At 43.8% G+C, this 21,457-nt stretch overlaps 1 protein-coding gene across 1 annotated transcript in view; it reads left to right on the top strand.

Annotated features, from left to right (window-relative positions):
* Nucleotides 1-9,163: 9,163 nt before the first annotated feature.
* Nucleotides 9,164-21,457, top strand: part of XKR4 (XK related 4) — a 287,758-nt gene continuing 275,464 nt past the window's right edge. Inside the window, exon 1 of the mRNA XM_075920695.2 lies at nt 9,164-10,019. Within this exon, the coding sequence (XP_075776810.1) occupies nt 9,235-10,019 (785 nt within the window). The 5' untranslated portion in view covers nt 9,164-9,234. The remainder of the gene's footprint in view (nt 10,020-21,457) is intronic.

Genomic DNA, 21,457 nt, shown 5'->3' with positions numbered 1-21,457 from the left:
TGTCAGCAGAGGTATGTAATCTAGATATACCCTAAATGCAGTGTGGGATAATCCCTTCTTCTAACTCTGGCCTGAATGCTTCAGAAGGACTGGTATTGAGTGCTGAGGAATTCCAAAGCAAAGAACTTAAGACAAAATGAAGGTTGTATGTATCAGGAGAGTGCTATTCAATTTAAAGAGTGCTAGAATATTATATTCTTTTTTAAAAATCAGGCACTACATAGTGAAGATTCAAAATGAATAAACATGTCACCAGAAAATTAGAATGCTGTGCCTCATAAGACCTCAGCATCAGGAAGTCTGGAAATTCTCAGTTAAGATTACGGTAACAATCAACTTTAACTCTGCTTCTTATCTCCACTTTCCTTCTTAACTAACTTTCATGGTATATATATGAGTTACAATACAATATTCATTTGCTATTGGCTCTGATATAACCTACATCCACGTTAGTGGCCTTTAAAGGCACAGGAATACCTAGGCCTACCTTGCTAGGGGGTGTTAGGATTTGAAGGAATATGACTTTGAAAACTAATTGTCCAAAGTCATATTCTGATTGTATTGTTGGGCTCATGAATGCTTTCACAATTGTACAGTCAATCCCAATGCTGCACTGAAGGATTCTCATTACCAAAATGAAAAAAAAAATCATTTTACCAAGTAGGTAAAATGAATGAACCAAAAAGGAAGTTGAAAGTAATAATCATTTTACTTTCATATTTTCCTTCTAATTTAACAAAATGGTTGCTTACTGCTTTTGGAGTGGGGAAGGCAGTGAAAAGGTTTGTAACATGGTATGGATTTTGCCTACAAATGTATCTAGCCCGTATAATTCCCCATCCTGTTCCTGCCTCTTCTGTTATCTCCAATTATGTATTTCAATGTAAAAGATAAATCAATGTGGAGTCAAGATTGCTGACATCCCTGTCTAAAGAACGAACACTAAATCCTGAATTGAAGTTCTTTCACACACTTTAGAAGTCACTTCCTCTTTCATATGTAACATTCCTGTCAATGTACTCACATAAATAGGAATGAGAAATCATAGTTCACATTACAACCTATACCGAGACTGCAAAAACATTAATTTAATATATTGACATGCTTAAATATGCTAAGTAGTTTCTGAAGAACTCTATTAACATTTTAAGCCTGATGCAGCAAGATACTTAAGCCTAAGTTAAAATACATGAGTAATCCTATTGACATCAGTGGAGGGCTACTGCCATACTTAAATTAGGCATGTATGTAAGTATCTTGTTGGTCTGGAACCTGTATCTTTGCAATATATATAATATACTCATACATATGCTATGCAAAATGAAATCACACAAAAGTAATGGATACATTAGCAAACATAATGTATGTATATTACCAAGCAAAATAATTTCTGAAACCATAAGAACATTTTTAGGAAGACCTATAAAAAAGATTACACTATAGAAATGTCTAACTGATGCCTGTTTTATTAACTTTAAAGGTACACTTTTATTTCAGAAATGTTTCCATATGCACATCTGCATTTGGTCCTACAAAAAAGATTATATTCGTCTAGACTCAGTAAACAACATATGACATGCTAATATCCAAACAATATATTTAATTTGGAAAGTTATTAGTTATTTCTTAAAGTGAACTCTGATAAACAATACTGTACATGGTTAGAATTAATGATGTCATGAATTAATGATATCATGAATTCTGATTTCTTATTTGTACGCAGAAGTGAGTTGGTTGTCAGGGGCACAGCAGGCTCTCAGTGTGGTTGCTAGACAACACAGAAAGTTCAACTGGGCTCACTGACCCCTCCAAAGGGTTACACTTCCTGACTGGACAGTGGTCGGCTGCGTAGCCTAACAGCAGCAGTATAGTGGTTGCTGGATGCATACTGTGCCTGCATCTGTGCTTATGTTTGCTTCCTGCTCCCAGCGCTGTTCTGGTTTCTGGCTCCAGCTCTTGGCTACATCCCTGTCTATGACTCTGGCTTACCCTTGGCTTAGACTTTGACTTCTGAATACAAACATAATATACGTATATTACCAAGAAAGATAATTTCTGAAACCTGGTTTCGATTCCTGGTTCTCTCTCTGACCATGAGTCTGGCTTACCCTTTGATTTAGGTTTTGGCTCCAGTTCTGATCTTTGGCTTGGCCACTTAAACGTGATTCTGTCTTCATCCTTGCATGGATGTCAACCCCCTGGAGCTATGTGTGTCAGTACTGGAACTGTCTCCACAAACACAAGGCAAGATCCTGGTCTGCCAGCTAGGTAGGCTGCTCATGCCCCAGTGACTTACATTTATTGACTGAAATACTCTATATTGGCTTTATCATAACAAAAATGCCTTCCCCCTTTACAGTCATATGTAAAAGTCATAAAATACATTTGTTGTCAAATTAATTGAAACACATGAACAATGTCGGGGAAAATGTAAATTAATCCTTTATTGTATAAATATGAAATTTAACACACCTCCTATTTTGCTGACTTTCTCATTATATATACATGTGTTAATTTGTAGTTTAATTTTTAAGCCATGTCAGATTTAAAAGGCCCAAACTAGTGAACATTGTGTAGCATGATTATTTGAACTGTTTCTAAAATTAAACTTAAAAAAAAAAGAAATGCAGTTGGTAGACAGGCATTAGTCAAAACTGGGCTAAAATAGAATCCTACTTATTGTCTTAACTATGGAAAAGCTATTGAAGCTCTAAGGTTAAAGCAGAAAGTCAATGATGCAAGAGAACAGAAGACTTGATTCTCTTTAGTCTTATGCACTTGGCATCACACTGGGAAAACCAGAGTAATGCAGTGGAGACTCAGGCAACATGGATTATCTGTGGAAGGACTGTCTCATCCTTCCATATATAAGGTATCAAGAGCTGAACGTTAGTTGAGGGATAACTGAAAACACCAAGCAGATTTATCTGATCTGGAAAAATCTGCTTCCTTATAGGCTAGAAGAAAAGCTAGAAAGGAATACCACCCTGAAGCAAGAGGTCATGAATATCAAAAGTATTGCCAAACTAAGGGAAATAGCTTTGCTAATGGTATTGATCTATGCAAGCAAAATTGACTAATCTTACACAGTACCAGGCTAACCTAAAAGCAGAACGAGGGAACTGAGAGCAAAACCAGGAATAAAATGCATTAAATAGATAGAACTACTTTATCTAGCTAAATAAGATTGTAGGAAAGCTAATTGGTGAGAATCTGAAAAAGCTAGAAAATACTGTAGAGGAAAAGGAAGAAGACATATTTTAAAGAGAGTATTTCCTTAACGTCTGGAAATGAGTTGGTCAAGGACCTTATTTGGGGACACAGAGAACCCAGTACAAAAGCATAGGAATAAAACAACTTTTCTTAAAATAGAAAGATGATTTGGGAAGAGAAAAAGAAAGAAACAGATGAAGCTGTTCAGACCTATAACAAAGCAAAAGCAAAAGATATTGCACCCATGAAAATAGAGCCCTGGAAGAGTTTTTGCAAAGAAGAAAAAGTCTGCTTTGCATGGTTTATGAAGCAGGTGTAATGATGGCTGTAATCACAGTAATTACCCTTGAATTATATTTTGTAATGAATAGAATAAGATTGAAAAGTGATCTTGGTTTCCTGAATGCACACCAGTTTCTATACTGTGAATATGCTAATTCCCTTGTTGTAGTGGTGCAACTCCATTTAAGATGCACCAGTGTAACAGAGTAAAGAATTTAGCCCAATACTTCAATAGATACTAATCCAGTACCTACATATTGCTTGGGATACAAAGTAAAAAGCATCTAGTTGATAAGAAGAAAAGGAAGAAATGGTTCCAGTAGTGTAAAGGGGCTTTATATATTAGATGTGGATTTAGGCTTACTCCCACTAGAAGGACCCATTTAAACCTCAAGGGGGACTTACTGTGCACCTGCTTTGCTATTTACAGTGCCAACAGCTGAATGTAGAGAATTATACTATCTGCATAGAAAGGGAGTACTAGCTTGCTCCACCAGGAGGGAGAGGGGGAGGAGAAAGGAAGGGGGAGGGAGGGACCAGAAAGAGACAGAGGAGGAGAGCTTGCATTTCACAGTTCCATGGCTAGAACAATGAATGAAATGAAACTTTACCCTGTCACAGGAAAAAAGTCTACTGACTTCCAATATGAAGGGGCTGAGCCAAAGTGCACAATGGTTAACTAGAGTCTTTCTGTTGACTTCAGTGAGTTTTGGGTCAGCTACTTGGAGTCCAATCCTGCCCCTTTTGAAGCCACAGGAGCAAAGGTGGACCTTTACAATGTAGATAGAAAAAACAATTAGTAATAAACTTACCAATCCCCACTGCAACTCCAGCCATTTCCTCACAAATCATGTGGAAAGATCTCTCAAGAGTCTATGGACAGAATAAATGCTGCTGCAAAGCATTTTATGCCGGTAAGAGACCTGCATGCTTAGATCTTCTGAGCACCATCTGGGCCTAAAACAGGTAGTTGATTGCACACAGTTTCAAATACTATATCACAATATAATCTCAGATATATATTTATAACATCTTGTACTACTCTATATGCCAAGCACAGTCAATTAAAGTCACATATTAAAAGTCCACACTAAACTGATTTTATTAGTGTGCAAACATAATAGAATAACAGTGGCAATCTGCTGACATATTTGGTAGTGTAACTGGCTATATAGTTAATTGCATTATCCATTGACATGGGAATCTAGAGTATAGCAGCACATAGGTGCTGACTAAGGGTGTGTCTACACTGCACCCAGAGCTTGAAATAAGCTACGTGATTTCAACTATGCAGATTGCATAGCTTATTTTGAGTCAATAGCTTATTTTGAAATTTGGTGCTGTCTACACAGCACTTATCTCTAAATAAACCACTATTCCGAAATGCCCCTTACTCCTCGTGGAATGAGGTTTACAGGGACATTGGAATAGCGAGCCTGATATATTTTGAAATAATGGGCATGCTTGAAAGATGTGGGGTAGCTATTTCAGGATATGTCAGGTATCCCGAAATACAGGCAGTCCCCGGATTACGTACAAGATAGGGACTTGTAGGTTTGTTCTTAAGTTGAATCTGTACGTAAGTCGGAACTGGTGTCCAGATTCAGCCGCTGCTGGAAACTGATCAGTTTCAACAGCGGCTGAATCTGGACGCCAGTTCCGACTTACATACAGATTCAACTTAAGAACCCCAGGCATCCCCAAGTCAGCTGCTGCTGAAACTGATCAGCGGCTGATTCCAGGAAGCCCCGGGCAGGGGCTTCCTGTAGTCAGCCGCTGGTCAGTTTCAGCAGCGGCTGACTTGGGGACGCCTGGGACAGAGCAGCTGGGGCTGCTGCTGGGTTGGTCCAGTAGCGCCGCCGTTCCTCGGCACTACTGGACCAACCCAGCAGCACCCCAGCTGCTCTGCCCCAGGTGTCCTGATTCAGCCGCTGCTGAAACTGATCATCAGCAGCTGAATCAGGACTCCTGGGGCAGAGCAGCAGGGGTGCTGCCGGGTTGGTCCAGTAGCGCCAATGAGCGGTGCTGCGGGACCAACCGGCAGCGCCCCACCTGCTCTACCACAGGCCCAGGGCTTTGCTCCACATCTCCCTAGTCTGCTGGGGGGGGGGGCGCACTAGCTGCATCCCCTCCCCCCCCCCCAGCAGACCAGGGAGACACTGAGCAAAGCGGCGGAGGATCCGGGTGGGACCGCGGCACTGATCTGGCTCCTCTCCCCCCCCCCCCCAGCAGACCAGAGAGACGCAGAGCAGCTTTTCTCGCCCTGGAGGACGTGGGTGGTGGGACCAGGCGTCCCGCCGCTCCCGTCGTCCTGGGCGAAAAAATCCCCGTTCGTAACTGCGGATCCAACATAAGTCGGATACGCGTAACTCGGGGACTGCCTGTAACACTGCAGTGTAAACGTAGCCTCACTTAATAAAGTAGATATCTTTAGAAAGAAACAAATTTACATAAAAAGTCTAAGGCAAGAACTATATGAGAGACAATTATAAGAATGAAATTAGTGTAGGCTTACAAGGGTGAGCAGAAATTAAAAGTATAGCTATATCTGACTGTCTAAGATTGCAGAATAAGTGAACATTATTTGAGAAACATGATGTGATCCTGTCATTAAAGACTGTATTGTAATGTATATGCTCAAGGGGGCAAGGTTGATTTTAAGAGTGGCAATCATAACCTTACAATTCCCTGACTTTTAAGTGCTCAACCATATAGTCCTTAACAGTCTCTTAATATGTATAATTTAAGACATAGTGTAATGTTAGTTTTTAAGCATAAAGGTTGTCTGTAGAACCAAAAGTTCTTATTATACTCAGCCTCTGATCAAAATTTTGAATGCATAACTAATTTGTATTTTTATTTGTCAATATAAATGATTCCACTTCATTCATGGATTAGGCACTGTACTAAGTAGCAGGTTTACCATTAGAATTTCCTATCATGTTTTAATTAAGGTTTCTATTTGGATTTTTCTAGCAATATGATTAATTTGTTGGCTGCCTTAATTAGAAAGGAAAAATATAGTTATGAAAATATATCACAGATAAAAAAGACCATTAAATAAACCTGTACTTCAGAACATAAGATCAGGATACCTAGAAAACCAAAATAGTAGTGCCCAATGTTGACCTTCACTTGTATACACCCATTGATGTCAGTTGAGTTACAACAGGGCAGTTGTCCTTCCTTTCCCAACTGCCGCTTCCCACACCAAATTCAGAGCTCTTCCGGTATCTGTAAGGAGTGGCTTGTTTAACTGAGCCCTGTGTAACTGTTTATCACATCCTTCTGTGGCTGAATTGTGGTTTTTAGCGAAAAACGATTAATCAGATGTAACCTAACCAAGCAACTGTGCATATACTGCCACCTTTGCGTGTGAAGCAATTAAAGCAATATGATGCTGTTGCACTGAGAATAACAGTATAACGAACAACTACGCGTTCAGGACTGGCCTCTAGCTCAGTCGCATGGCCAAGTCAGCAAGGCCTCTACTGGAGGTTAGCAGCGCTTTGTTGACAAGAGAAGTGCTGGGTGTCCAAGGGGGAGAGATTACTGGAGCGGAAGCGTATGGTGGAGAGACGGGATCAGGCTTTAGGTTGCTGAAAAGTGCAAGCTCGGGGGCAGAGTCGGCAAGGGAGAGATTTGCAGTGCGATGCCGTAGGGCCTAGCCTACCCACCTGTCCTTTGGTTGGAAGACGAAAAGTGCAGCCATCCGCCCAGCTGTGCGGCTCTAGCTGAACCACCCATCGGCCAAGGGAGCGCGCGCAACAGTTCTGGAAGCAGGTTCCTTTTCGCAGCAGAAACTTGGCTCGGGAATGCTGGGGGAGGAGGGAGGCAGAGGGGAGGGGAGGTCCCGCACGCGTTGGTCTCGGGAATGACGCTAGGCCAGCGGTGTCTCTGGGTGCAGTACAGAGCGGTGTCTCCGCACCTGCCCCGCGGCGCCGCTCCCGCACCGTAACTCGCGCTGTAGTTTCAGACTGACGGGGCCACGCAGTTGCCAAGGCTAACGGGTGTGACCCGTTCCCCGCGAGAGGCGAGGGTATGGCTTAAATGTGCGCTGCCCCAGCGCGTTCAGAGCCGCTCCCCGGGAGCAGACAGCGGCCGGAGCTGGGGCGTGGCGCTGCCCGCTATCCGAAATACTCGGCCATACCTGGCCGGGCAATGTCTGCAGGGAGCCTACGCCAGCCACGGCCACCAGGTTCCGGCGCAGCCTCCTTCACCTTCTCCCCTCAGCCACCCTCGCTCGCGGCCAAACGACCCAGCCTCTAAGGGAGAAGCCTTGCTAGGCTCTCCCCGCTCAGTCAAGTGGCGGCGGCAGCAGCAAGCGGACAGTGGAGCTGCCTGCTCCGCCCCCTGCTCCCCATGGCAGTGCGCCCCCTCCCGGCAGCTGCTGTTGGCGCGGCGCCGCTCCCGCCCCTTGTGGCTGCTTCCAGTGCGACCCCTCTCACCCCGCACTGCAGCGCCCTGTGGCTGGCCGAGACCCCGCCCTCGCCCCTCCCCAGCACTGCTCTCCTCGCCCCTCCCCAGCACTGCTCTCCTCTCAGTCAGCCTAGCTACCCCTCTTTTCCCTCCCTGGCGCTGCGGCTTCTCCCGGGACCCTTGGCTCAGCGTCCCCTGGCCTCTTCCGCCTATATTCCCGGGTCCCCAGCACCTCCCGTCCTCGTCCATCTGCGCAAGTAGACAACTGCGTGCCTCTTCCATGTGTTCCTGAGTCTCTCTCCAGAGCTTCACCCAACACTCCCCCTGTGATTCCCCGCCTGCCCCCATCACCTACCCCGCCCAGTGATCCGCCATCCCCCTGTACCATAACTCCATCCTCCACATCCCAACCCCTGCCTTCCCCAGTCATCCTCCACCCCCGTGCCTAACCACCCTCCTCCACCCTACCCTCTGGCTTGCCAGGTGATCTACCATCCCCCCCAAACCCTTCCCTCTCCAGTGATTCCCCCACCCCGTGCCCTTGCTCCTGAACCCAGCCTCTGCGCCCTCCAGTAATCTCATCTCCGTACTCGATCCCCACCTCCCCCCAACCCCTGCCCAGCCCAGTGATCTGCATCTGCCTTCCGCTCACCCCCGCCTATACCCCAACTACTGCCCTGCCCAGTGCTCCCCAACTTCCCCCGAAACCCTCCATCCCCTGTGCCCTAACCACCCTCCTACACTCCAGTCCCTGCTCCCAGGTGATCCCCCACCCCCGTACTCAACCTCTGCGCCCCTCAGAAATCTCACCCCCCCCCATGCCCGATCCCCACCACTCCCCAACCCTTGCGCCCCCCAGTGCAATTCCTGGCGACTCCCCGCCCCCGCGGACAGGCAGGTAGCTGCCCCCTCCCGCGGCTCCCTGCCCCCGCGGCGCTGGTGCCCGCCCCTCCCCGCCCGCGCGCCGCGGCTGGTGCGGGGGGCGGCGGCGGCAGCGAGGAGGAAGGGATGAGGTCATCCTCTTCCCGGCGTCAGTCAGCTGGGTGGCGGCGGCGGAGGGCGGAGGGATGCGCCGGGCCGGGGAGCGGTCCCGCGGCTGCTGCCGGCTCGGGCGGAGCGCGCGGCTGGCGGGGCTCGGGGGCTGAGCGTGGCTCCCCGCAGGCAGGCGGCGCTCCAGGCGCGGCGGCCCCGGGAGGAGCCGGCGGCCCGGCCGGCAGCCGGGCAGGGGAGCGGAGCGGAGCGGCGGCGGGGGAGGAGCAGGGGGAGGCGCGGGATAAAGGCGGGCGCGCTCGCTCTCCCCGGCGGCGGGGCGGAGGCATCATGGCCGCGAAGTCGGACGGGCGGCTGAAGATGAAGAAGGGCGGCGAGGTGGCGTTCACGCCGCTGCAGAACTCGGACCACTCGGGCTCGGTGCAGGCGCTGGCCCCGGGGCTGCCCTCGGGCGCGGGGCCGGGCGGCGGCGACGACGAGGCGCCGGGGGGCGGCTGCTGCAGCGGCGGCGGGGACTGCTCGGGCGGCGGCTCCAGCTGCTGCGGCGGCGGCGGGAGAAGAGGCGGCGGCTCCCGGGGCTCGGGCGGGGGCTCGTCGGCGCTGTGCCTGCGGCTGGGCCGGGAGCAGCGGCGCTACTCGCTGTGGGACTGCCTGTGGATCCTGGCCGCCTTGGCCGTGTACTTCGCCGACGTGGGCACCGACATCTGGCTGGCGGTCGATTACTACGTGCGGGGCCAGCGCTGGTGGTTCGGGCTGACCCTCTTCTTCGTGCTGCTCGGCTCCCTCTCCGTGCAGGTGTTCAGCTTCCGCTGGTTCGTGCACGACTTCAGCACCGAGGACAGCGCTGCCACCGCCAGCCACTGCCCGGCCGCCGAGAGCAAACTGCTGGTGAGCAGCGGCTCGGCGGCCGGGGACATGGACGCCCCTCGCCCCTGCACGCCGCAGAGGCAGGCGTCCAACGCCAGCAAGAGCAACGCCACCACGGCCACCAACAGTAGCAACAGCAGCAGCACCAGCGGCGGTAGGGCCGGCAAGAGCAGGTCCGCCTCCTGCGCCTTCTGCATCTGGCTCCTGCAGTCCCTCATCCACATCCTGCAGCTGGGGCAGATCTGGAGGTAGGACCCCTTTACTCTCTTACACCCCCTACCGGCCCGCGAGGGAAGGGAGAGAAGCTCGGCGGCTCGGCTCCTGCCAGTCCTGTGAAATAGTTGGGAGGATGGCGGCGGCGGGGGATTCTCAGGCTTATTTCATGAGTTAAAACTTGCATTGCTATTAAACTTTCCCTCTTTCTTTTCCGGAAGCAAGTGACCCTATAATTAATGTAGTTGGGGTGTGTGCCGCTCTCTGAGGCTTAGATGCAGCAGCTGGATTAGAATATTACCCAATCTAGTTAGCTCCTATGTGTATGCGGAAACAGGGTTAAACCTTTTTCATTGCCACCACTCACAATACTATTCCTTTCCCAGGGGCTGAGTAGGTAGACAATGAATATATTGCATATCCCTATTGGTACACTGTTTTTTATTCGGATTGTTATTTAATATGCAGTGTGACCATGCAAAAAGTATTGGTAACTGCCTCTGGAGGACTGGCTGTTGTAATGTGTTCAGGTGATTTGGATGGCTGTGTCATTATGCATGACTCTAGAGGAGGTTGGATGATCAGAGAACAAGTGTGAAAAATCAGATTGGGTGGGTAATAAGGTCCCATTGGGGATCGGGGAGAAAATTATGGTATATAAGACAAAGCTCCCACTATCTGGATGGTCGTGATAACATTTTGTTATCTTAAGAAGAAACTTAGTAAAAATCCTAAGAAGTAAGGTAGTGGTAAGTATGGTAAGCCTGATGAAGTTTTAATGCTAGTGGGCATTTAAGCTAGTTGTTTAGTTGTCTTCTGTTTGTCATGTGCAGTTAGTGGCATTTCACCTGGATTACATCAACTTGGAATTCAAAATATAATACACCTCCAGATTTATCTGAGGGATCACTGGAGAGGGAAGAGTTTGGAGGATGGAGGATCACTGGACAGGGCAGGGCAGGGGCTGGGGTGTAGGAAGGTGGTTAGGGCTCAGGGGATGGAAGATCACTGGGAAAGGCAGGGGTTGGGATGAAGTACAGGGGTACAGGGGGATGGTGGACCACTGAGGGGGTAGGTGTTGGGGCAGGCGGAGCATCACTGGGTGGGGTAGGTGTTGGGGGAAGGCAGGAAATCATAGGGCAAGAGGTGGGTGGAAGCTCTGGAGGGAGACTCAGAAAAATATACCATAATTGATACTATCTAGAATTGTCTTCATATCTGCACATTGATATGATTAGAGAACTTCAGAGAGTGAAGATTACAGCTAGAAAAGAGATGTTCTGCCTAGGAGATGTATAGTCATATTGTTGTGCTTGGAAAACATATATTTACATAACATCTTGTCCTAAAATTCATGTTTTCCATTTATCATGCATCATGTATGGTGAAGAAATGTTTCTGAAAACTTTTGAATAGTTATCTAGAATGTGATGTTCATGGAAAGGCCATGTTACAATACTTTATAGAATATATGGTACTTGACTGAAAGGACATGTGCACTGAATATCGTCATCGGTATTCAAGTTTTTGGCAAAAACTATGCCATAGTAACTGTATAGTTTCAAATGCTGAAATGCTATTAAGTACCATGTAGCTTAAGTGTTCAAATAGATACCTTCTTTTCTTCATCCCTGAAAGATGTTTTCTGGAACTGAATTTGTATTCTTAAAACAGATTTTTAAATTGAGGCATATTAATTTGGAAGCAAATTTTACTAGTGTTTAAAAAAGCCTACTTTTGAGGAAGCATAATGTATGCTGTTAGTTACAATTTCAAAATAAAATTAGGGTATACAAAAATAATGTTTCAGGTATGCTGAATGTAGCAATCTATAGAGGCAACAGTCAAAGTGTTATTGAAGTTTCCTTTTTTGACTGCTAGGTGTATTTTTAGAACAGGTTATTTTATTAGCATTTATTATAAAAATATTTCCTGTTATAGTCACATCATTTAATAAGAATTTTTTTATTTCTGTTTTATATTTGGATTCAGTACATCACCTTTTAATGTTCTAAATTTGGAATTTTTAACTTCCAGAGATCTCCCTTTTGGATGAGAGGTTGTCCCTTAACACAATTTAAATCTGACTGTGGCCTTTGTTACTACTTCAATATAAAAATATTAAATAATAATCTAGAGAGTTTGACAATAGTAAATAGATCAAGTTTCCTTTTTCATAACAAAGTCTAGAATGTTAAATTCTGTTTTTCATAGAAGTGTATTGAATATTATTTTTCATCAAATCTGTGCTGGGACTAATCCAGAATCACAAGTTTTTTAAACATTTACTGACTGAGAAGCAAATAGAATTTCAACCATAAGAACATAAGAACCAACAAAATATTTGTTCAAAATTGCTTGTGCACTTTCCCCACGTGGGGCTGAACTCAGGACTCCCAGTGAGATGTATCATAATTAGTATTTGGACCCAATCTTGCAAACACACAAGTATCTTTATGCACGTGAGTAATGCCATTGAGTACAATGACACTATTCACAGGTGTAAAGTTGCTTGTGCTTATCTGTTTGCAGATTTGGGACCTTAGCAAATATGATCTGATACCATGTAATTTGTATATATTGAGAACACATTTCTCTTCCTTCCCCCAGTCCACCTCCAGTATGGACAAAATGGCGGGAGTGAAGCATTTCAGTTGCAGGTGGGAGGTAGTCTGTAAAGAAGCATACAGATAGAGTCTGTATCAGCCCAGGTGCCTCAGAACAGTGCTCCACAACATCTCTCTGGATTGGAACGTGCAAAGATTAGGGTTTGTGAGATTGGAACGTGCAAAGGTTAGGGGTTTGTGAATGGAGCTGGGTATGGTCCAACATCACATGGCAATGCAGGCAGCATGGTGAGCTGGGATTGATGTTTTACACCCTTGTTCGTTTGTTTTAAATTTTTGATCAATAATTTGACTGGATTCTTAGCTGTTCACTGATAACTTAACTATTTTCTTTATTTTTCCATAAGTCTAATTATTTTATAGCTCATTGTTTGTAGTATTGTATGTAGTTATTGTTTATAGTCTATTTGTCTAATTTGTTCCTTTCCTCCCCCCAATATATTTCATGAAAGTCAGAGTCCTTATGGTTATCAAAAATGAATGATATGAGAAATGAGGTATGCTTATAACATTCCCATAGAAGTTTTAGGCCTGAAGGAACCATTATGATCAGCTAGTTTGATTTCTGGTGTAACACAGACGATAAAATGTCCTCAGAATAATTCTAGAGCAGGTCTGTTAGAAAAAATCCACATTTCGTTTAAAAATTGCCAGTGATGGAGACTCTACCATAACCATGGGTACATTATTTTCATGGTTAAATACAAGCAATATAAAAAAGTATGCCTTATTTCCAGTCTGAATTTGTTTAGCTTCAGCTTTCAGCCATTGGATCTTGTTATATCTTTCTCTGCTAGACTGAAGAGCCAATTACTAAATAATTGTTCCCTATGTATGTACTTGATTTCCTTGAATCTGTCATTATAAGACATGTTTTGTAATCTCATCATTCTTGGAATCCTCTCCAACTATTGCTGTTGTGGGGATCAGAATTGGACATAGCAGCCATTTCACCAATGCCAAATATAGAGGTAAAATAACTTCTCTATTTCTACTAAAATTTCCCTGTTTATGCATCTCAGGATGACATTAGTTCTTTTGATCATAGCATCATATTGGGAGCTCATGGACAGCTGGTTATCCATCAAGACTCCCAAGTTTTCATTCAGAGTCACTGCTTCCCAGGATAGGGTTCTCTATCCTGTGATTATTACCTACATCCTTTATTCTCCAATATGTATGTTTTCACTCTAGCCATATTAAAACATATATTCACATGTGCTCAGTTTACCAAGTGATCTTGATCATTCTCAAACAGTAACCTGTTCTTTTCAAAATTTACCATGCACCCAATTTATAGCCATTTGCAAACTTATCAGTGATTTTTTTTTTTGTTTTTTCTTTCATGTCATGTATAAAGATGTTAAATAGGGACAAGAACTACTCCATAAGGAATGCCACTAGAAGTAGACCTGCTCAATGATGATTTCTCATTTTTATAGTTAGTTAATTTTTAATTATTTTGTGTGGCTGAATTAATTTCATATTAGTATAGTTTTTTAATCAAATATCTTACAGACATGTACAGGCAGTCCCTGGGTTACATGGATCCGACTTACATCGGATCCCTACTTACAAACGGGGTGAGGCAACCCCGCACTAGCTGCTTTTCCCCCTATCAGACCAAGGAGACACAAAGCTAGCGCCCCACCCAGCAGACCAGGGAGATGCGGAGCAGCTTTTCCCAGCAGACACCTCAGCTTGAGAAAAGGACTGAGGGAAGTGAGGTGTGGGAGAATAAAACTGAGCTCTGGAGAAATGTTTGGCTAGAGTTTCCCCTACAATATGTACCAGTTCCGACTTACATACAAATTCAACTTAAGAACAAACCTACAGTCCCTATCTTGTACGTAACCTGGGGACTGCCTGTAAGTATTTTATGTCAACACTTCTCAGTGCAATTGTGGGTCCAAAAGAATTGTGCATTCAGGAAAGTAGGTGCATCCTTCTGGAAAAGTAAGCACAATTGCAGCAGGAAATCCATAGAAATGAAAACTCTCCCACCTAATAAAGCATGGAGACTAGCCTGAGAAGTTCTCATGTAAGCAGTCAGAATGCAGGCTGACCTCTTTGTGAAATTTGGTTTGTACACATTATGAGCACCTTCTTTGGCAGGCCACTGTGGTATATTATATATTGTGTGTGTCATATTAGTCTGACATGCACACTAATCTAAAGATTGAAGTTCTTGCTGTTGAAAACTTGTGCTGCTTTCTTCTCTTTGCTTTGGGGACGCTATTTTACTTTACAATTTTTTTTGTGTTTTTCCTTTGGCCTGGGTTAAATCTACTTTATCAGTCTAGGTTCTTCTATTGTCCCACTACCATAGAATTAGAGTGCATTGTCAATAAGTAAAAATGATAATCTTGCTTCCTCCTTGCCAGCAAGTAGACTTAGGTGATGAGATTGGTTTGGGTGATTATTTAGATATCCAACCAACAACATATATATGAATAAACATGAAGGTATAAAAAGTGGGTTTTGTGCTTAGCTGTGAAAGCACAGAAGCAGTTGTTCATTCTCATCACATCTGGCAGCGAGGACAATCTCCTGTGAAGGTTCTGACTCCAGAAGTCATCAGCAAATCCCTTATTTGCCAGCTGATTTACTGCTCCAATGGAACTTAGATATCAAAGAAACGGTGGTCATGTGGAGAGACAATCGCACAAATAGCTAGGAACAGTTCCATGCAGGGTGTTAAAATGGTGACCTGGAACTGGACTCTGAATTCAAGAGGGAGCTCCCACTGAGAGTAACAAATTGGTGTGATGTGTTTCTGGTGATCTCTGATGCCGAGCAGTTGCTTTCTGAGTTCACTGGAACAATCTCTGGGAATGGAGCTTCCTTCCTAAACACAGGGAATTGTGCCTGGACATTATAAAAGTCAGTTCTGAGCCTAGTAGGTCTGAATACGTGTATGCGTTTGAGTACATGTATGTCACCTTGTGACATATTTTGAAATGACTTGGCCTCTCAAGATCTTTGCTTAAAGAAAATATGATTAGTTTCATTAAGCTATTGAATGGCTAGAAATTGGCCTTTCTTAATATCATATTCAAGATTCATTCTTATTTACGAATGTAAATGTGATTACTAAAAACAATTACATATTAATTTTAATTGAAGTGTGCTAATGGGAAATTAATGGGAGTTGTAATGCTGCCTGGGGTGATGCTGTGAAATAGTGATTTAAAATCAACTTCTACTACAATGTAACAAAAAATCATGTAGCTGCAGATGAGCCACAAATGACACGAATAAAAATTTAGGTTGTTCTTTTGTGTGTTGTCACTGATTTCTACAGACCATTGTACTCAGGGCTGAATTCTGCCTTTTAGAAGGAAAAAGCCCATCTGTGAAAAGATTTGGCGGCTCTCTGCAGACTGTCAGCCAGGACTGATTCTCGGTTACAGTCCCATTGAAGTTAATGTGGTTGATTGAGTGCATCTGAAGGCAGATTTTTGGGTCTGTGTAGAAAGTTGAATTTATACTATAAATTGGTAATTGCTTTGTTTGTTTTTTAAAATTCTGCCTGCAGACTTAGCTGTGGATATGTTCTCTTATCCATGGCTCTGATACTTTCAGTGTTGAACCTGTTGTGATGCTCTGCTCAGGGCACTCAGAACCATAATCTACTGTGTCACCTCTCTGACTAACCAGGAGAGAGCTTTGCTGGAGTTTGCAGTATAAGACAGCTCCTTTCCACACCAGTCTGTTTCTCTCACCAGCAAACTCCTCAAGAGTTTGCATTCTAAACCATGCCTTGCAACTATCAGTGAACCCACATTCCCTGGAGATGTCTCTGCTGTGTATCCAGTTCCTCTCATTGGGCACTTATACAGCAATCTGGGCACTTACACACTGGACATTTGCACACCAATCTGTTAGCTTAGCTGAGGGTTCCCCAGTTTACTTTATTACAGCACTCAAATGGTTTTGTAATAAAAATTAGGCTATGTCTACACTGAGCAACTTACAACAGCATGGTTTATACTGCTGCAGCCGCACTGTAATAAGCTAAGCAGTGTTCCGGCTCTTTGTTGCTTGGAGAGAGCTTTTCTGGTGACAAACTAAAACCACCCTCAATGAGGAATGTAGCTTCAGTGACAGGAGAGTGGCACCTACCAGTTAAGTCGTCCACACCAGTACTTTTCATCCTTAAAACTAGTGTTATTTGGAGGAATGTTTTTTCACATCCCAAGTGACAAAAGTTTTTAATGACGAAAGTGCAGTGTAGACAAGATCTTAGACCGGGGTCTCAAATTCCCTGCCTGCAGGGCAGTCCTGGCCTGAGTGATTGAGCAATCTGGCCTGGGAATCTTGGCAGGCTCAGGGGGGCTGTTCACAACTGGCCCCCAAACCCTACCACTTTCTACCATTGCCCTGCCCTCTCTCCCCATGGCACCCCATTCCCCCAAGCGCACAACTTTTGGGATCACTGAGGGGGCCTGGTGCCACTTGGCACCAGCGATCACACCTCCCTCCCCCTGCACTTCCTCTGGCACCTGTGCCTTCACAGTGTATTTCACTTCCCCCACAGCTCCTGCTACCACAGGGTGTGTGGGGAGAGGGGCAGAGACAGTAGGAATGGGCAGGGTTTGGGGGCTGGTAATGGATAGGCCCTCCCCCCAACCCACCAGAAGTCCCAGGCTGGATGCACAATCACTGCAGCTGGGACTGGCCCACAGGCTGGGAGTCTGACACCCTTTCCTTAGACTGCCATTTTGTTCCCCTTATATTTCCAAAGTCCATTGTCTTGGCCGTAAGAACCGCAAAGACCTCCTGAGGTTCAGGCCCTCTGGAATGCTCACCAAACAGTTTCTTCCACTGCTTTGATTGCTTTGTTTACCTGATGTGTAAATGTACTTTCAAAATCCCTAGCTTACAAAACTCACCAAGATAGATAAATCCACATTCTATTGTCTGAAACAGGCTTGTCTATTGACTACCTTAAAAACGTATTTTAAGAACATATTTCCAGCACACCTACATACTTCATTATATACAACCTGTACATAATACATCACACAATGATATTCATGACCAGCATGTCACCAGTTTTTATGATCACTTTCAAGACACAGTTTAGCTAAATATTATGACAATAGTATCTTACATGCACCTTTCGCCAGTTAGCATAAAGGGAAAGTTAGGGTCTCACCCTATGTACATCAAGAAGAAAGTATGAAGCCCTGTCCTCCAAGGGCTGATGTACATCTGCTGCAGGAGAGACATTTGGCTACAGATTTTGGTAAGCACAGAAAAAGTGGGGGTTCAGCTAGCACTGCCAGCAATTCTAATAGTCTGAAAGAGGTCATGTATTTTCAGAGTAAGGCTGGGTCTATGGCCTTGTCAAACCCCCAGTCTGGCAGAGTTATACTGGGAGAAGTATAGAATGTCTCCCTTTTTAAAACTGGTAGAGCAAGAACCACCTACAGCTTAAATCACTTCACTGACTCCTTTTTGCTTTCCTTAAGGCACTTCATGTCCTCCACAGGACCAGATGTGTAACTTCTAAAACTCATTCTTCTTCCTTCTCCTCCTTAGTTCTCATTGTGGAACAGTTAATCTGAACTGATTTGGAAGTGACAGCTGGTTCTAAAAGCAATGGGATTTGTAATACCTGTGATCTTGTATGGGAATGAGTGTTAAAGTTGAGTCAGCTACCAAAGAAATTTGGATGCTTCTTTCTCATGAGTCTTCCAATAAAGGGGAAGACTCATGCTAGTTGTATGGTTTCTGAGGAATGCAGCTGTTAAGACAGAGAATTGCTGCTATACATAAGGCTTGTCCGTACAGTTCTTTCTTAAGTGCATCTGAGTAAAGGACTGCATGATTGGACCCTTCAGTTGGAATAGAAAACAATGTAATACAAGTTAAATAGCAACAGACATTATTTTGTTAATAAATTCATTTCAACTTGAGTAATGAGTCTACAAAATGAACATATCCATGGATAGTATTTCACCATGGTGGGAAACTACTATAAAGCAGATGCAAAGCTCTCAAACAGGGGACTCCAAGTGTGATATATACAGTGAACACAGATTTTGATTTGGAGACATTAAGGCATATAACATGTTGAGTTTCCATCTTCTATATGCAAGAGGCATGCAGCATACTGGAAAATGTTGCAAACATCCTACATTTTTGTATGAGTTACTTCCATGTATTGTTTCGGCGGGGTAGCTGAGATTGTCTCTAACGGAAAAAAATTAAAAAACAGCTAATAGTCTTGCATCACCTTAGGGTACATCTACACAGTTTATTTCAACTATTTCAGAATTTTTTTTCAAAATAGCTTGTTTCTAAATAGCATGTCTACACTTCAGGGAAGCCTCAAAAGTAGTCAGAGGGAGGCTTCCCTAATGTGGATGTGCAGTGGAGCATCCACACTACTGCTATTCCAAAATAGCTATTTCAGAATAAGTGTTATTCCTCATGGAATGAGATTTACAGATTTTGAAATAAATCATCCCTTATTTTGAAATTATTTTGAAATAATGGAATTGCTGTGTAGATGCTCGCATTATTTAGAAATAATAACCATTATTTTGAAATAACTGTGCTGTGTAGACACACCCTTTGGGCTCATCTAGACTATGAGGAAGAGCTGAAAGTTGCATATTTTCTTCCGATTGCACTTTCAAAAGCAGATCTTTCAAAAGTGAAAATAGTTTAGACGTGACTTTTTTGGCGATCCCTCCCCCTTTGTCAAAGTCGATCCTTCTCAAAATTAGGATTATGCAGCTTTTTGACAAGGGGGAGGGATTGCTGAAAGCCACTTTTAAACTACTTTCACTTTAGTTTAACTGTTCCTCATAGTTTAGACGAGCCCTTAGAGACTAAAGAAACATGTAGATGGTATCATGAGCTTTTGTGGGCACAACCCACTTCAGATAATGAAGTGGGTTGTGCCCATGAAAGCTCATGATACCATCTATGTTTTGTTAGTCTTTAAGGTGCTACAAGAGTATTAGTTGTGTTAAGTTTTTCCATGTATTGTGTTTCTCAGACAGTGTTTTTGGGACAGTTAAAAGAACATTTTACTCATTTTGCTTTGCTTTGCTAGCATTTTTGAAAGTTCAAAAGATATTGTGCAGGAGAAGGAAGGAAGCAGTCAAAGCACCGATCAGCATGAATAACCTGTGAAATGTGTATGGAAATAATTAGGTTTTAAAACATTTTCTTTATTGAGCTATATAATAACTTGTCACCAAGAGTAATGATATTTACTTTCAGTGATGTAAGAAATGAAACAAATAGCAAGGACTCACTGGATTCATGTCAATTACATGTCTGTCTAAATGCTATTCTGCTTTCCCTACCGTGGTGTTCTAGAAGAATTCAAGATTTTTCACCTTTCATGTTTTAAATCTGGAGTTATTTGATCAAGAGTATTAAATGCTCCCCTCTATCCAGATGGTACATGAGCAGAGAGATAGTCTGTAAGGTAAACAGGAATGAAAGCAAATTTTAATGCACACAGATTCTCAGATATGTGTTCCACAAGAGAAACTGCACTAAGTGGATTGCTGCATTTTGTACCAGGTAAAATTATTTTGAGAGATTTTCATCTGTAGTGTTATGTAGAGCATATTACAGTAATAAAATCTAGTTTGCCAAAGGTAAGGATCATGTTACTAAGACTCAGTTGCCTCACCTGAGATTGTGGGAGGAGTGAAAAAGCATTCCTGGCTACAAATACTATTTGATCCTCAGTCTAAAGAAGGCCTTGCTTCTAATAAGATCCATTCTATTTTGTGCACCTTACGAACAAAATTCAACCCCTCTATTAAGAGAGCTACTCTTTAGCCTTCTCTTCTTCTAGAAAGGGACCAAGGAGTATAGTGTCCATCATCCCCACACTGAGTGTAATCAGCTACCTCTTTTTCTAGCTCTTTATCACATTTAGACAGCGGGAATGCTGAGAAACTGCATCATCCATATCTGATGAAAAGGAAACAGAGCAGAATGTGTCATGGTCATTAATGGCAATTTAGCTCAAACTACCAGTAGCTATCCAGTTCCCATAGGCATAGTGAATGAGAGATGACAGAACAAAGTCTTGTAGTGTCCCACATGAAAACTACCAATGGTAGAAGAACAATCACTATGCAAGTTCTAGGGATACCAGCTAACTGGTGACACATGCTGTTTTCACAGGAAAGAACTCTCTGCTTCTGGTGTAAGGTGAGGTGTTTGGTGGTAGGTCTCTTGTTTATATTTATGATGTGGGGGAAATGAGGCCTTTTAGTCTTTAATATCTGGTTTTTCAATGTTTACAATTAGCCACCACAGGTTGAACCTCTCTAGTCTGGTACCCTCAGGATCTGTCCGGTGCTGAACCAGAGAATTTGCCAAACTACGGGAGGTCAATATTGTCTAGAAGCATTACCATCACCTCCACTGATTACTGAGCTCTTAGAATACATTCAGGGGTAAATTAGAGCTAAATAAGAACACTGAACACTGTGAGCCAGGACTGGTGGCTGTAAGCAGACTTTATGGGATGGTGGGATATTTGGCCAAACTCATGATAAGGGAACATCTGGCTAACTAAAACCATGCTGGATCACGGATGTTGCTGGACCAGAGAGTGCCAGATTAGGGAGGTTTAGCCTGTAGGATTTTATCTGTCTTGCAAGTCTTAAAGACATAATTGCCTACTCTTCCTTGTCTCCAGGGTTAGGTGTTAAGCACAGTTTCATTGATCTCACTATGACTATGCCATTTTACACCATGTGAACATTGGCCTTTGGTGTCAGATTGAAGGCACATTATAGGATATCTAATATGTCCAGTAAATTATACTTGTTATCTATTTAGGTCCCAGACTTTTCAAA

Source organism: Pelodiscus sinensis, chromosome 2 (genome assembly GCF_052426305.1).
Source record: "Pelodiscus sinensis isolate ZL-2025 chromosome 2, ASM5242630v1, whole genome shotgun sequence".
In the NCBI taxonomy this organism is placed as follows: domain Eukaryota; kingdom Metazoa; phylum Chordata; order Testudines; family Trionychidae; genus Pelodiscus; species Pelodiscus sinensis.
This window is presented reverse-complemented; position numbering and strand designations above follow the sequence as displayed.